The 15,375-nt window shown below is 38.5% G+C and overlaps 1 protein-coding gene across 4 annotated transcripts in view; it reads right to left on the minus strand.

Moving 5' to 3' along the window:
* Nucleotides 1–15,375, minus strand: part of tmem131l (transmembrane 131 like) — a 171,718-nt gene that overhangs the window by 76,624 nt on the left and 79,719 nt on the right. For 3 of the 4 annotated variants that reach the window (XM_072577926.1, XM_072577034.1, XM_072579595.1), the window contains 7 exons: nt 10,811–10,888; nt 8,478–8,631; nt 8,069–8,127; nt 7,550–7,658; nt 7,122–7,224; nt 4,512–4,653; nt 983–1,153 (listed from right to left, as the gene is read on the minus strand). In XM_072577926.1, the coding sequence (XP_072434027.1) occupies nt 983–1,153; nt 4,512–4,653; nt 7,122–7,224; nt 7,550–7,658; nt 8,069–8,127; nt 8,478–8,631; nt 10,811–10,888 (816 nt within the window). The remainder of the gene's footprint in view (nt 1–982; nt 1,154–4,511; nt 4,654–7,121; nt 7,225–7,549; nt 7,659–8,068; nt 8,128–8,477; nt 8,632–10,810; nt 10,889–15,375) is intronic. The other variant, XM_072578720.1, reaches the window with a different exon arrangement.

Consider the following 15,375-nt stretch of genomic DNA (forward strand, 5'->3'; position numbering starts at 1 on the left):
TCCTTTTCAGAACTCAAGAGTGCTCACATCTTGAAATATGGGATCACTGAATTTAAGTTAGCGCTTTCTTTTGTTTTCTTTCAATTAACCTTAAGTCAGCAGTTGTGATGCAGTTCATTGATTTTCAAATGCTCAGCTCAGCATGACTGTTTTCCAATGGTTCTCATTACTATGGCTTAAGCAATTAAAACTAAAATCAAGAAATGCACCATCTAGCAACTTTCCTCCTAAGAAAGATGTTATGATTTAGTACTTACATCTTTTAAAAATAATGCAGCAGCATTTATTCCAGTTATGCAAGTTCTGACAAAGTCAAATATTCAAACAGGCACTCATACAAAAGTTTTTTTTATATATAGAGACTTGCAGCAAGTGTTTCAGATATCTCTTGTACTACATATTTTATTTCCTCCATATCAAACACTATTTTCTAACATAAAATGATGACTTTTCTTTTAGATAAAGGATGTTGGTATGAGAACAGGGCATATTTTTCACATAGGCACTGAATGCCTATCTCCAGCTTCACTGGATACCTGAGCTCTTAACTGCAACACAGATCCCTATCCCCTCATACCTCAGTTAGCTCTGATCTGCAAAGAAAACAATCACACTGTGTGCTCAAGATCTTTTAATTTTCTAAAAGAAGCTTGCCTACGACAACTGACAACACATTAATTTAGCAGTTTTGTGTTATTAACTCATTCCCAAGTGCTTTGAGTGCAATTAGTTTTTTATATCCAAGCATACGACGAAAGTTTAAAAAACGCGTTCACTCATTTGAATGATGTGTTTTGAACAAAATGTTAAATGCAAATATATTAAGTAGTGGTGCATTACTTTCCAGGAAATACTTCAAAATAAAAGCTCTGCAAATTTAGATTTAAAATGTTGTTATAGGTGATAAAATATGTAATGTAGCAGCAGACAAATTTCAATTCTGATTAAGTAATTTATGGGTGGAGAGATACTGAATATTTACCTGCATATGAAGCAAGCAGAGATGCAAAGGGAGTTTGAGCACTAACCCTGACCCAATTACAATTGTCAGGTGCGTGTTTAAGGTTCTAGGTGTTTTCCCAGCTTTAAACTGTAGTGACAAGATGTGCCAGCAACCTGGTATGAGCGTCACTGGACCAGTAAAATTAAGAATCTGAAAAGAAATTAAACAGTTGATGAGCTGACAGCAATCCAGTCACCTTTCATACCACTAGCCTGACATCATGACCTTTAATATTATTTTGGTGACTTTATTTTCCAAAAAAAAGTAACTCCATCTGTCTGCTTCCTTTAAAAATGTTCTTTTAATACTTTCCTTAAAATGCCATAACCTAGAAACTGTTCTGAGCAGTCATGATTTGGAGGTGTTGGTATTGGACTGGGGTGTACAAATTTAAAAATCAAACACCAGGTTACAGTCCAACAGGTTTAATTGGAAGCACTAGCTTTACGGAGCACTGCTCCTTCATCAGGTGATTGTGGAGCACACAATTGTAAGACACAATTTATAGCAAAAGTTAACCTGAGAATGTAACTTTTAAACAAAAGTTTTGTGATTTACATATGAAAGTGAAACCATCATGGGTCATTCTAACAAATGAGAGACTTAACAAACAATCAAGGTATTTTTCAATGTATAATTTCAGTTACATCACACTGTAAACTTTTGCTATAAATTGTGTCTTACAATTGTGTACTCTGCAATCATCTGATGAAGGAGCGGCGCTCCATAAAGCTAGTGCTTCCAATTAAACCTGTTGGACTATAACCTGGTGTTGTGTGATTTTTAACTTTGTTCTGAGCAGTACTCAGACTAATGTCACAATATAGCAGATAGGTGTGCACATTTCTGGTCAGGTATATATCACCTGTCAGTGAGCAAGGATTGTGTCTTTTAGCCAATCCTAAACAATTAAAATCTTTACCTATACAAAAAAAAGGTGCAGTACTCATTTGAATCTCCCGCCCCCTCACTGTTTTAGGCAAACTGTTCTTGCTCCAGGGAAACAAGGCTTCAAAATCTCCTGATTAACCCAGTAATTGAGTCAATTATTTCATGAAGGAGCTGATAGGATGAGTTCCCCTCATAATCAAGGGATAAAAGGGATCTTCCATCCTATCAGCTTCCGGATATGAAGAACCATCTCCAGCATGATGACACTGCCACCACCACACCAAATCTTCCCTTCCGTTTCCATATCAGCGTTCCATAGAACAGTTCCCTCCTGAACACCCAATTCACTTCTCAAGCAACCACAACTTCGCCCTTGCTCATGGCACTTTTTCATGTAAAGAAACATGTGTCCCCTATTTCCAACTTTCTCACCATTCAGACCCCTAAATAATCCTGCAAGGAAGTGACATATGGATTTACTTGTGCCTGCTTCAATTTAGCATAACCTATTTATTGCCCACCATGTGGTCTCCTCTACATTAGGGAGAGAAAATGTACATTACAGTAATTAATTTAACAAACATCTCTGTTCAATCCACAAGTGTAAATGCAATTCCGCTCTCCCTCCTATAGGATGTTGTGAAGCTTGATTTGGAGTGCCGTTGTTGGACTGGGATGTACAAGGTTAAAAATAAAACACCCAGTTATAGTCCAACAGGTTTATTCGGAAGCACTCTTTGTCAATACGTGCAACCTTCTTGATGCTCCGGCACTTTGAGCCGGCAGTTAGCCTAAATAAATCTGTTGGACTATAACAGTGTTGTTGAGAATTCTAACTTGAAACTTGAAAGGGTCAGAAAAGATTTACAAGGATGTTGCCAGGGTTGGAGGATTTGAACAATAGGGAGAGGCTGAATATGGTGGGGCTGTTTTCGCTGGAGCATTGGAGGACAAGGGGTGACCTTATAAAGGTTTATAAATCATGATGGGCATGAATAGGATAAATAGACAAGATCTTTTCCCTGGGTTGGGGAGTCCAGAACTAGAGGGCAAAAAATTAGGCGAGAGGGGGAAGATTTAAAAGGGATTTAAGAGGCAACTTTTTCACGCAGAGGGTAGTGCATGTATGGAATTAATTGTCAGAGGAAGTGGTGGAGGATCGTATAATTACAACATTTAAAAGACCTCTGGATAGGTATATGAATAGGAAGGGTTTGGAGGGATATGGGCCAGTTGCTGGCAAAGGGGACTAGATTAATTTAGAGTATCTGGTCGGCATGAACAAGTTGGTCTGAAGTTGGTTTTTGTGCTGTACATCTCTATGACTCTTTGTAACCCCAAGTTTCAGGTCACTGTTCTAATTCTCCACTTTGATCCTACATTAACATTTCCATCCTGGTTTGCTGGTACGGTGCAACACAAGCTGGAAAAACAGTACCTCATCTTTCTATCAGGTGCTTACATGGAGTTTGACAATTTCAGATCATAAATTCTCACCCCATCTTTTGTTATTCTTGTGTATTTTCTTGTTTTCCTTTGATCTTAGACAGCAGCTTTTGGTGATGATTCTGTTCTTTTGGGTGCCAGGACACAAGGGGAGAATGGAGCCAGGTAAGTGATGGAACGTTTAGGGTTAGCCAAAGCAGATGGAAGAGCAGGTATCAGGTCAGAGGGCAGAAGGAATTGGGGAGTGTAAAGATCAGATTAGATTAGATTCCCTAGTGTGGAAACAGGCGCTTTGGTCCAACAAGTCCACACCGACCCTCTGAAGAGTAACCCACCCAGTTGCATTCCTCCACCCTATATTTCCCCGACTAATGCATCTAGCACTATGGGCAATTTACCGTGGCTAATTCACCTGACCTGCACATCTTTGGACTGTGGAAGGAAACCAGAGCACCCGGAGGAAACCCCCACAGACAGTCGCCCAAGGCAGGAATCAAACCCGGGTCCCTGGTGCACTGAGGCAGCTGTGCTAACCACTGAGCCACCATACTGCCACTGGGGTGTCAGCTTAATAGTTACTTAAGAGTTTGACTAGGATTTTAATAATCTAACATTTCCTGAGTAAGTAGGTGATAAGCACTAGAACGCACACAATTCTCCAATTTAGATGATTATTTTCAGAGGGTTTTAGATACAGGGCCATAGAATCAATGCTCCAAGTAATTCCTTTAGAGTCCACACTGTCCAGTTTCCACAGGGTCCCGATGCACAACTGCAAAAATGATCGTCTGGTTATCAACTCTGCTTCATTTTTCCATAGACGCCGTCAGGCCTGCTGAGTACTTCTAGCATTTTCTGTTTTACTGAAGATTCCCAATATTTTTCTTTTTCTTTAATAAAAAGGGAGCCTCGGATCTCACCATCCAGGTGTGAGGAACGTACGTAAGTAAAAACTTACACACACTATTTTTGAATCCTTTCGCTTGAATTCCAGCTATATTCTACAGGTGGTAAATTGTAGATTCAATATACAGTAGTTTAAAACAGCATATCTGCTCAGCACCAATGCTTGGTGACCTTAGTCTGAAGAACAATACAACTATCTTCACATCAAATACATTTTGGTATCTTCAGTATGTCAAAGAAATCCAAAAATTAAAAGCAACTTTACTGTTAACAGATGTGAGACTTCTTCAGGTATAGAAACATTCCTTATCAAGATTTTGAACTTGAAGTAATTTGTAAACCAGACTGTCCAGAATTCATGTCCTGCTCTGACTTGAAATGAGCTTGAAGAGTCATGTCCCATATTTCTGTATGAGAGAGACAGGAAAAAAGGTAGGCAAATGTCAGGACAGAATTTTACAGCTCAGCACATTAGACTGCTCTGAACATTGTGGATTTTTTTGGAAAATTATTCATTAACTCTCAAAATGCAAAGTGGGAATATTTTCTACTTCTGCCACTTTCTGGCAGGACCACATGTATTATCCATCTCTTAATTTAAAAATCTTTTTAGGCTACCATGTTCTTTGTACATATTGTGATGACATTTAATTTATGTTGTCTAGTCACTGATTTATCAACTAGTATATACAGTTTGTTTTCTAATTTTTATCTCAATACATTTATGACATTCAATATACATGTCCAGTCCAAGTCATACAGCATGAAAACAGACACTTCAGTCCAACCAGTCTGCCCTAACCGTGTTCCCTAATTAAGTTATTCCCACCTGCCTCTGCTTGGCCCATATCCCTCCAAAACTTTTCTAACAATCAACTTATCCAAAATACCTTTAAAACATTGTAACTGTACCAGCACACACCACTTGCTCTGGTAATTCATTTCACATACTAGCCACTCTGTGTTTAAAAAAGCTGCCCCCCCATGTCATTTTTAAATCTTTCTCCTCCAACCTTAAAACTATGCTCCCTCGCTTTGAACTCCTACACCCTAGGGAAAAGACCCTGGTCATTCACCTCATCGATGTCCCTCATGAGTTTGTGTCAATAAGGTCAACCCTCAACTTGTTATGCTCCAGTGAAAAAAGGTCCCAATCTACCCAGCCTATTTTTATATCTAAAGCCCTCTATTTTGGGCAACATCCTGGTAAATCTTTTCTGGATGCTCTCCTTTTTAATAATATCCTTCCTATAACTAGGAGACTAGAACTGCACACACTACACCAAAAAAGGCCTCTATGTTCTGTACGACCTCAACATGACATCCCAACTCCTGAAATAAATTTGGTGTAATTTGAGTTAAGGTGGAATTAGATAAATTTTTAAAAAGTCAATTGAGCCAAAGGCTATGGAGGACACAGAAATGTTGGGCTGAAATATCAACCAGGTTAAATATGATTACAGAACAACCTCAATTATCCAAACGAGGTAGGCGGAATGTATTCTGTTTGGATAACTGGTGGTTCAGATAACGAATGTTTTTACAGGACCTTGCGATCTTGTTCAGACACTGATGTTCAAATAACAGAGTTTGTTCCTTATATTGAATGGCAGAACAGACTCACAAGTGAATGGCCTAGTCCAGTTCCAATGGGTGCAATCTCCCCATTATTTTGTCAAAGTGTAAAGACAGACATGGTAGGTGGCAACTAATGAAATAAGATAACGCACTTGATTTCAGGCCATTCAGTTCAGTAAGAGGTGACAGGCAAGTGAACAGTCCTTTACACAGACATCCGAAGTCAACAGAAGCTGCTAATCAAATAGAAGGCAGCAATGTCTAGCTCCTTGGCAAGGCTAGGTAAAGCAAAGATCATCTGCTCTGTGGATTCAACAACGCGGCAACTGATTTTTAATCAGTGTGCCGCAGAACGGGTGTAGGAGAAAGGGACTTTCAAGTCAAGGATAAAAGGGTGGTCCTCCTTGCCCACAGTCCATGCCTCCAACTGGCTTCAGCTTGGGGTAATTGCAGATTCCCCATGATCAAGCAGGCAGTCACCCAGGTTTCCGAGTCAAGAAACTGACAAACTTGCCTACCTGCAGAGGAGGAAAATGGTTAGGGAGGTGGGGAATGGAGATCCTTGAAAATGGCCAGTTGAGAATGTCCCCAGCGGACCTTTTCACCTGGAATTTAACTGGATTGGCAAGAATTCAGACAATGCTGCCAATTACTTTCTCTTTCCTGCACCTTCAGAGGAGAGCAACTCACCCTATACTCCTACTAGGAAGGTTACACAAATACAAGTAGCTTTTATCGTTTGTGTTATTCGCTGGTTAGGTGCGGGCAACACTGCAGATGATATTGGGATATGGCCAAGGAAACTGGGATTTCCAAATCTGCACAGCATTTTAAAAATGCAGAGTAAAGAAACATAAATCATTGAATCAATCAATCAACACATAAACATTTGGATTCTTCTCAAAGTACAGTAATTGTAAATTAATACTAATGATTTTCATACTTAAAGTGAAAAAGATCTCAGCAAAGTGACCCTTTGTTCAATGGGTTTTTGAAGGGAAAGCATGAGTTGACAAATTCATCCTGCTCCTCAGACACCCCCCCCCTTTAAAATTTAGTTCCACCCCCTTTAAAAATTAATATAAAAGGGTTAACAGATTTATCTTACATCTAAGGAATTATTCAGACAACAAGCCTGTGAATCCAAAGTAAGTATCACTTCACAAATATCATGTTTTACCAAATGAACAAATAAACTAAAAAAAGCTTTATAGTTTTCAAAATCTAACCATTTAGTGCATTACAAAAATAAATATAGGAGATTTAAACACTCCATACCACTTCATGGTGAACTCACCTTTCTATTAGCTGCAGTGCAGGAAATGTTTTTGTTATTAAACTGTTATCTATTACATGCGTCCCTTCACCTGAACAGTTTCCCATATCATCAGGCATAGCAGCTGTTGGAAAATAAAATGAAAATATTCTTCTACAGTATCCAAAGTTTACATTCTGCATTAATACAGAACTCTGTTAGAACTCAATAAAACATCTCAACACATTACAAAACATGCCATGCCTCAAGTAGCACTTTAAAAAGTTCAGAAAACCTTCAAGTTGCGTGTAAGAGTTATGCTTTGTGATTGAGGACTCTGTAGCATTAAGCTAAAATTTGCCAGATTCAACTTCAGTCCCAATAAAGACTTGGAAGCACACAGACTTCCTTGACTAATAAATTACATTTAATCATCATTTCAATTACCACCTAAGCATTAAATTACCTACCTTTGCAAATAATAGAAGCAACCCTCGTCAAATTGGTCACAGATGTTTCCAGGAGTATTGGCTCAAACTCAACAGTAATTGTGCTTGCCCTTGGCAGAAAATGAACATCCTGTGAAGGATTAACAAAACAATGTCAATTTAAGAGTAGTACTTGGCGGGTATTGTCAATAAAGAAAGTAGACCAGTGAAAATGATTTACCAGAATTAAATAAATTCAGAAGGTAACTGACATAATTGTTATTAGGCACAGGTACAATACTGTATCAGTACAGAGTTAAAATTTTTAGCAAGTGATTTTATCATGATTGGGACAGACAGTAACAAATATCTTTGATTTTCGTGAAGAGAAAAATGACAGCAAAACAGAATTGGCCTTTTGTTTCTATAACGCTTGTACAAAACTCAAAATTAACTCCTTCTTTGCACACTAACTGGGAATTCTTACCCATACAGATCATTAACATGAACTACAGATTGAAGTTCAGATAAGATAAAATGATAAATATTTAAAAGTCATACCTTAATATACAAAATATTGTTCCCTGAATGCAAGAAGTACACCAAATTTATTTGTTCACCTGTAAAATAGGAATTTAGTAACTGCAAAGGCAGTTAAAAATACTGATATTTTCAGAAGCATCTGTGAAAAATTAAGTACTTTGTTTTTGCCATGCATCCACTGCAAGAAAAGTAATGAAAATTCAAAAAGCTGAAATGCACCTCAAGCAAATAACGGTTAAAGCTTTCCCCAAATCTTGATAGTAGTAGTATAAAATTTTTACATTAATATTTACTTAGAATCACCATTGTATATTTTCTCTGCCAAAATTCACATTACCGGAAGGAAATCTCCCACTTCTGCAGATAAAATATATAAAACATGCCACTGGGAAGGAGCAGATAAAACCGGTGAAATGTATAAACTTACCTGAGGTACCTTCTTTGTGAACTGGTAAATAAAGTACAAACATGTTTTCTAATAAATAGCTCTTTACTATTTCAAATTCTTTGTAGCACTCTCCCATGTGGAGAGAGATGTCGACATATAGTATAAGCTTTTCATTCCTCAACAAGCAATGTTTCTGTAACAAATAATGAAGGATTAAATCAGTGAAAAGTAACCTGTGACTTATAAATAATCGATCTTTCTGGTTTGATATTTGGAAGGGTAAAAGAGACCAGTTCAGGAGTTAGTATCACATTCAAAACATACAGCTTTAATATTTGGTGGATTAGTATTATTTCAAAGCAATTTAGCCTTACAATTGTAAACCCTCCTTGAAGAAACCGGTGTTTTGGGGTTTAACAGAATTCACACAACAATTTCAGGCATGAGCATTGGGGTCAGAGTTTGGTGCAAACTGGGCAACCATCAAACATAGCAGAACAGTATTAACATTCCAAAACTAATGTTTCTTAACTTGCATAAGTTCATGCAATGCAAGCTAAAGTGTGAATATACTCTCAGTTACCCCCTTTTTCCAGTTTGGTATTTGCCTAACTTGAATCCTTTCTGAAAGCCATATTCAAGCCCATCGTTTGTGGTATGATTTTATGTGCCCCCACTCTACTCACTGCATCCAGCTGCCAGTGGTGAATGGCACTGGCTGTAAACTAGACAAGTTACATTACTATGGCAGGGTTGACGTACTAGGCTTTCGCCAAGAAGAAAATTCTAAACCATAATATACCCTGTGTTGCAAGAGAAAGGTAATCCACTTTGGTGGACAGTGAAAACTCAAAATTTCTCAATGGGTCAAAAAGGACAAAAATTTCTCATTCATTATCACTTTCTGAACTTGAAGTTTAGAATGCATTTCAGTAAAGTAATGTCTCAGGACAAAAAGAAACATCCTAAAACTTTATGTTAGTTAATGTATTGTTGCTCTATTAAATTCTCCTCTTACTTTTTATTTTAAATGAATTACCTCCCCAAATAGTAACATGTTTCTCTGGCATTGTTTTAAGTATTTTTCTGCTCCAAACAATGTATCCACTGGGGCAATTCTTCTTGTCATGTTCATGACTGACTAGTATTTTAGTACACAGTTAATATTTGAAAACAATATTACAATAAATAAAATTAAATGCATTGCTACACAATGCCCTGCAGTCAGAAAATGAAGCATTGCCATTTTCCAAACTTGTCAGGACAAGTACATTCTTAATTGAAAATGTGCTATAGAATCTTCTAGATCCTCCTGAATTCTACGCCTCCATTTGAAGCACATCACCTCCAGCATGACCACAGCGATGCACTATAACATGGAGGCTATGGGAAAGAAAAGGGAGGAACATGATGGCAAAAGAGTAATATCACTAGACCAGTACTACAGTACTCCAGTGACACAGGCCTGGGGAGAAAGTTCAAAGTTATGAGAACATACGTTCAATGAATAAATTTGAATGTAAAATTAGACTTCATAACTCTAACCACAAAACTATCAATTGTTACTAAGACTCATCTTAGTTTCACCAATGTCCTTCAGAAATGGAAATCTGCCATCCTTACTAGTCGACCCTACATTAGAGTCCTGACCCACAAAAATGCGATTGACTGTTGTCTGCCTTTAAAATGGCCACTCAATTCAAAGGCTATAAGGGATGGAAACAAATACTGGCCTTATCGGTGACACATATCATGGAAAGTATAATAAAGAAAAAAAAATTGTCAGCCAAGATAATGTGCTTGCATGCTAAACTAAAAATATTACAATCTCAGGTAAGTGTTAAATAACACTGTACAGGATGACAGATAAATGGAGAGAGGAGTTTAAAAGTAAATGGTTCAGAGACTCTATTCATTATCTTTTGCAACATGACCTGTCACTTTAAACATCCAGGATTGAATTAAACAAACTTAGTGACGAAGCTTACAAAAACCAAAGAAATGCAAATGCTGGAAATCATAAATCAAAAATGGAAATTGCTGGAAAAACTCCGCAGGTCCAGCAACATCTGTGGAAGAAAAGCAGAATTATCTGATACCAAAACAGAAATTACTGGATTCTGCTTTCTCTCCACAGATTGAGCTTTTCCAGCAACTTCGTTTTTGTCAATGATCAAACTAATGAGACAATATAAAATATAAAAGGATTCAATTTAAATGTAATATTGAGAAATTAACTGCAGAATTTCACCGTGGAGATCAATTTTGTTCTGTTGATTAATGCATCTTTCCATCCAATCCAAAATCCCACAGCACAATTCAAAATAAAATACATGACGCATGTACCTGAAAAGAGAGAGGGTTTTGCTTACCTGGAAATCTTTGTAGCTCTGTAAAGGTAGAGTAAGTTCAAAACTCAGTTCTGAGAGTGTGCAATTTGATTTTTTTTCCTAGATGACCACAGACAAATGAGAAATGAAAATCTTCAATGCAAACTTAATGATAGCAAATTTACAGTAAATACTTTTGACAAAGCCAATGGATTCAATTTTGCATTTGCTTTCATTGCTGACCTCCACTAAAGATTTCTTACTCACTCATGAATGCTGGCATTGCTGACTAGGCCATAATTTATCTCCCATCACTATTATTCCAATATATTCTGAGAGGGTAATAAGACAGGACAGGTGTGGGTGGGGGTGTAGCTGGTTCTACATTGTATTCAAGACAACTCTCCAGATTCAGGTTCAACAGAATTTTACAGTCATGGAAAAAACCATTGCTAGATCTGGTTTCAGGAAATGAGGTATGTGAAGTGAAACAAATGTCAGTAAAGGAACATTAAGGCTCCAGTGGTGATAGTATCAAAAGGTTTCAATAAGTTCTGGAAAAGAATAATCTCGCGTGAAAATTTTAGACTGGAGAGTAAATGTTTTTAGCAGGATAGAGCAAGTCTGTCCCAGATAGGCTGCAATCAAATTAGCAGGAAAAACAGTAACTGAGCACTTTTAAAAGACGTGACAGCATGTGTATAATCCCATGTAGGGAAAAGGTAGAACATGCTAGGCCAGAGTTCAGAGATGATGAAATAAAGATGGGACAAAAAAAATGAAATAGATGTGCATTACAGACGTCATGATGATAATACAACTGAGGCAGAATATAGGAAATTGAGAGTTGGAAGTGAAAGAGGAAATCAGCAAATATGCAAAGAGAATGGCAACTGATAAAAAAGAGAATCCAAAAGTGTAGATGTAGAAAAATGTGGGTATGACTCTTAATGAATATTTTATAAAAGTCTTGACCAAAGAGGGGGCAATGAAGCCACTGTAATCGAAGAAGTGTGTGAAATATTGAATGTGATGAACATGGGGAGAGAGAACGTTTTGATGGGACTTGCAACTTGAAAGTGAATAAGTCACCAGGACTGGATATCTCAGGATGTTACAAGAAACCAGGGAGGAAATGGCAAAGATCATTGCTTTCCAATCTTCACTGGATGCAGGTATACTGCAGGAGAATTGCAGCACTGTACATATTATACCTCTGATTGAAGATAAAAGCTATAGACCAAACAATTATGGGCCTCCAATGCTTTCATTGACTGATGTACAAGAACACCTAGATCTCGTTGTACTGCCCCTTTACCTAACTTGACTCCATTTAGGTAGTAATCTACCTTCCTGTTCTTGCCACCAAAGTGGATAACCACACATTTATCCACATTATACTGCATCTGCCATGCATCTGTCCACTCACCTAACCTGTCCAGGTCACCCTGTATTCTCCTAACATCCTCCTCACATTTCACACTGCCACCCAGCTTTGTCTCATCAGCAAATTTGTGAATATCACTTTTAATACCTTCATTAATGTACATTGTAAAAAGCTGCGGTCCCAGCACTGATCCCTGCGGCACACCACTGGTCACCGCCTGCCATTCCAAAAGGGAGCCGTTTATTACTAATCTTTGTTTCCTGTCAACCAACCAATTTTCAATCCATGTCAGTATTTTGCCCCTAATACCATGTGCCCTAATTTTACTCACTAACCTCCTATATGGGACTTTATCAAAGGCTTTCTGAAAGTCCAGGTATACTACATCCACTGGATCTCCCTTGTCCATCTTCAGAGTTACATCCTCAAAAAATTCCAGAAGATTAGTCAAGCATGATTTGCCCTTCATAAATCCATGCTGACTCTGACCTATCCTGTTACTGTTATCCAGATGTGTCGTAATTTCGTCCTTTATAATTTACTCCAGCATTTTTCCCACCACTGAGGTCAGACTAACTGGTCTATAATTCCCTGCTTTCTCTCTCCCTCCTTTCTTAAAAAGTGGGACAACATTAGCCACCCTCCAATCCGCAGGAACTGATCCTGAATCTATAGAACATTGGAAAATGATCACCAACGCATCCACGATTTCTAGAGCCACCTCCTTCAGTACCCTGGGATGGAGACCATCAGGTCCTGGGGACTTATCAGCCTTCAGACCTAACAGTCTCTCCAACACCATTTCCTGCCTAATATAAATTCCCTTCAGTTCAGATCCTTCAGCCACTATTACATCTGGGAGATTACTTGTGTCTTCCCCAGTGAAGAGAGATCTAAAGTACCAATTCAACTCTTCTGCCATTTCTTTGTTCCTCGTAATAAATTCACCAGTTTCTGTCTTCAAGGGCCCAATTTTAGTCTTAACCTTTTTTTTCTTTTCACATACCTAAAAAAGCCTTTTCTATCCACCTTTATATTTTTGGCCAGTTTACCTTTTTATCTTATTTCATTTTGCATATTTCCATTTTTAGTTATCCTTTGTTCTTTAAAAGCTTCCCAGTCCTCCGATTTCCCACTCACCTTTGCTAGGTTATACTTTTTCCCTTTTGTCTTTATATGGTCCTTAACTTCCTGCCTCCCCTTAGGATCTTTCCTCCTCTTTGGAATGAACTGATCCTGCATCTTCTGCATTATACCCAGAAATACCTGCCATTGTTGCTCCACTGTCATCCCTGCTAGGGTATTGCACCATTGAACTTTGGCCAACTCCTCCCTCATAGCTCCACAGTTCCCCTTATTCAACTGAAATATTGTCACTTCCAATTCTACCCTCTCCCTTTCAAACGGCAGATTAAAGCTTATTGTATTGTGGTCACTACCTCCTAATGGCACCTTTACTTCAAGGTCTCTGATAAAATCCGGTTCGTTGCACAACACCAAATCCAGAATTGCTTTCTCCCTGGTAGGCTCCAGCACAAGCTGTTCTAAGAATCCATCTCGGAGGCACTCCACAAACTCCCTTTCTTGGGGTCCAGTACCATTCTGATTCTCCCAGTCTACCTGCATGTTGAAATCCCCCATAACAACTGTAGTTATATCTTTGTGACAGGCCAATTTCAGCTCCCTATTCAACTTACACACTACATCCAGCCTACTGTTTGGGGGCCTGTAGATAACTCCCATTAGGGTCTTTCTACCCTTAGGATTTCTCAGCTCTATCCATCCTGACTCTACATCCCCTGATTCTAGGTCCCCCTACGCAAGGGACTGAATATCATTCCTTACCAACAGGGCCACCCCACCCCATCTGCCAGTCAGTCTGTCCTTACGATAGCACGTATAGCCTTGAATATTCATTTCCCAGGCTCTGTCCACTTGAAGCCACGTTTCAGTTATCCCCAAAACATCGTAACTGCCAATTTCCAAATGAGCCTCAAGCTCATCTACCTTATTTCTAACGCTTCGTGCATTCATATATAATATTTTTAATTTGTTAATCCCTTCACCCTTCCTATCAATCCCTATTTCACTTGACCTTACAGCGTGATCCTTTTTTGAGTTTTCTGCTCCATTGATTCCATTGTCTTTCTTGACTGCTCTTGTTCTAACTTTTCCTTTAACTTCCAGTTTGTCCCCTCCCCCACTATTTAGTTTAAATGCAGCTATGTTGCAGTGGCAAACCTACCTGCCAGAATGCTAGTCCCCCACCTATTAAGGTGCAACCCGTCCCTCTTGTATAATTTATCCTTATCGCTAAACATACCCCAGTGATCCAAGAATTTAAATCCTTGCTTCCTGCACCAGTTCCCCAGCGATACATTCAAGTCCATTATCTCCCTGTCCCTGTCCTCTCCAATCCGAGGAACTAGAAGTTGCACATCAGATGTTTAAAGACATAAAAAGTCCATGGGAACATAACAAGCTAGATACAATATTGGCTCAATCGGAGGAAACAAAGGACGAACAAAGAGGAAACAGTGTAACACTGAGTCCACTAATCCTCCTTCAGAACTGGACAATAATTGCTGCCAAATCTGCTGACCTTTTCCAGTAATTTCTGTTTTGTTAATAATTATTGATAGTTGCTTTTGTTTTCAATAGAATTCTACACGGCTCAGTACTATGTCGCCTGCTTTGTGGAGTGTGTCAATGTTTTGAACTTCAACGTTGGGGGCATGATCAAGGTCTGCAGATGACAAAAGTTGGTTGAGAGATTTGTAGTCAAGAGGGAAGTTGGAAAATGCAGTAATACAAAAATGGACTGGTTAGGTGGGCAGTAAAGTGGCAGTTTGTTAAGTGGGCAGTAAAGTGGCAGTTTGTTAAGGTGGCATATGGAATACTTTCCTTTATCAGACAAGTCACAGGATACAACAGCACAGGACTTACATTGAAGTTACATAAAATATTTATTGGATCACAGCATGTGTACTGCTGATGGTTTTGGTCATCTCATTAGAAATGTAATCACACTGTAGAGGGTGCAGAGGAGATATACAAGGATATCGCCAGGACTGCAAAATTGCAACTATGAGGAAAGACTGGACAGCTGGGGTTGCTTTTCTTCTAAGAGGAAATTGAGGCGAGAGTGGATTCTGTTCAAAGTTGAGAAAGGCCAGGATAACACATGGGAAAGATAGATTTCCCTGAATGGGATATAAAG

Source organism: Chiloscyllium punctatum, chromosome 1 (genome assembly GCF_047496795.1).
Source record: "Chiloscyllium punctatum isolate Juve2018m chromosome 1, sChiPun1.3, whole genome shotgun sequence".
NCBI classification, from domain to species: Eukaryota; Metazoa; Chordata; class Chondrichthyes; order Orectolobiformes; family Hemiscylliidae; genus Chiloscyllium; species Chiloscyllium punctatum.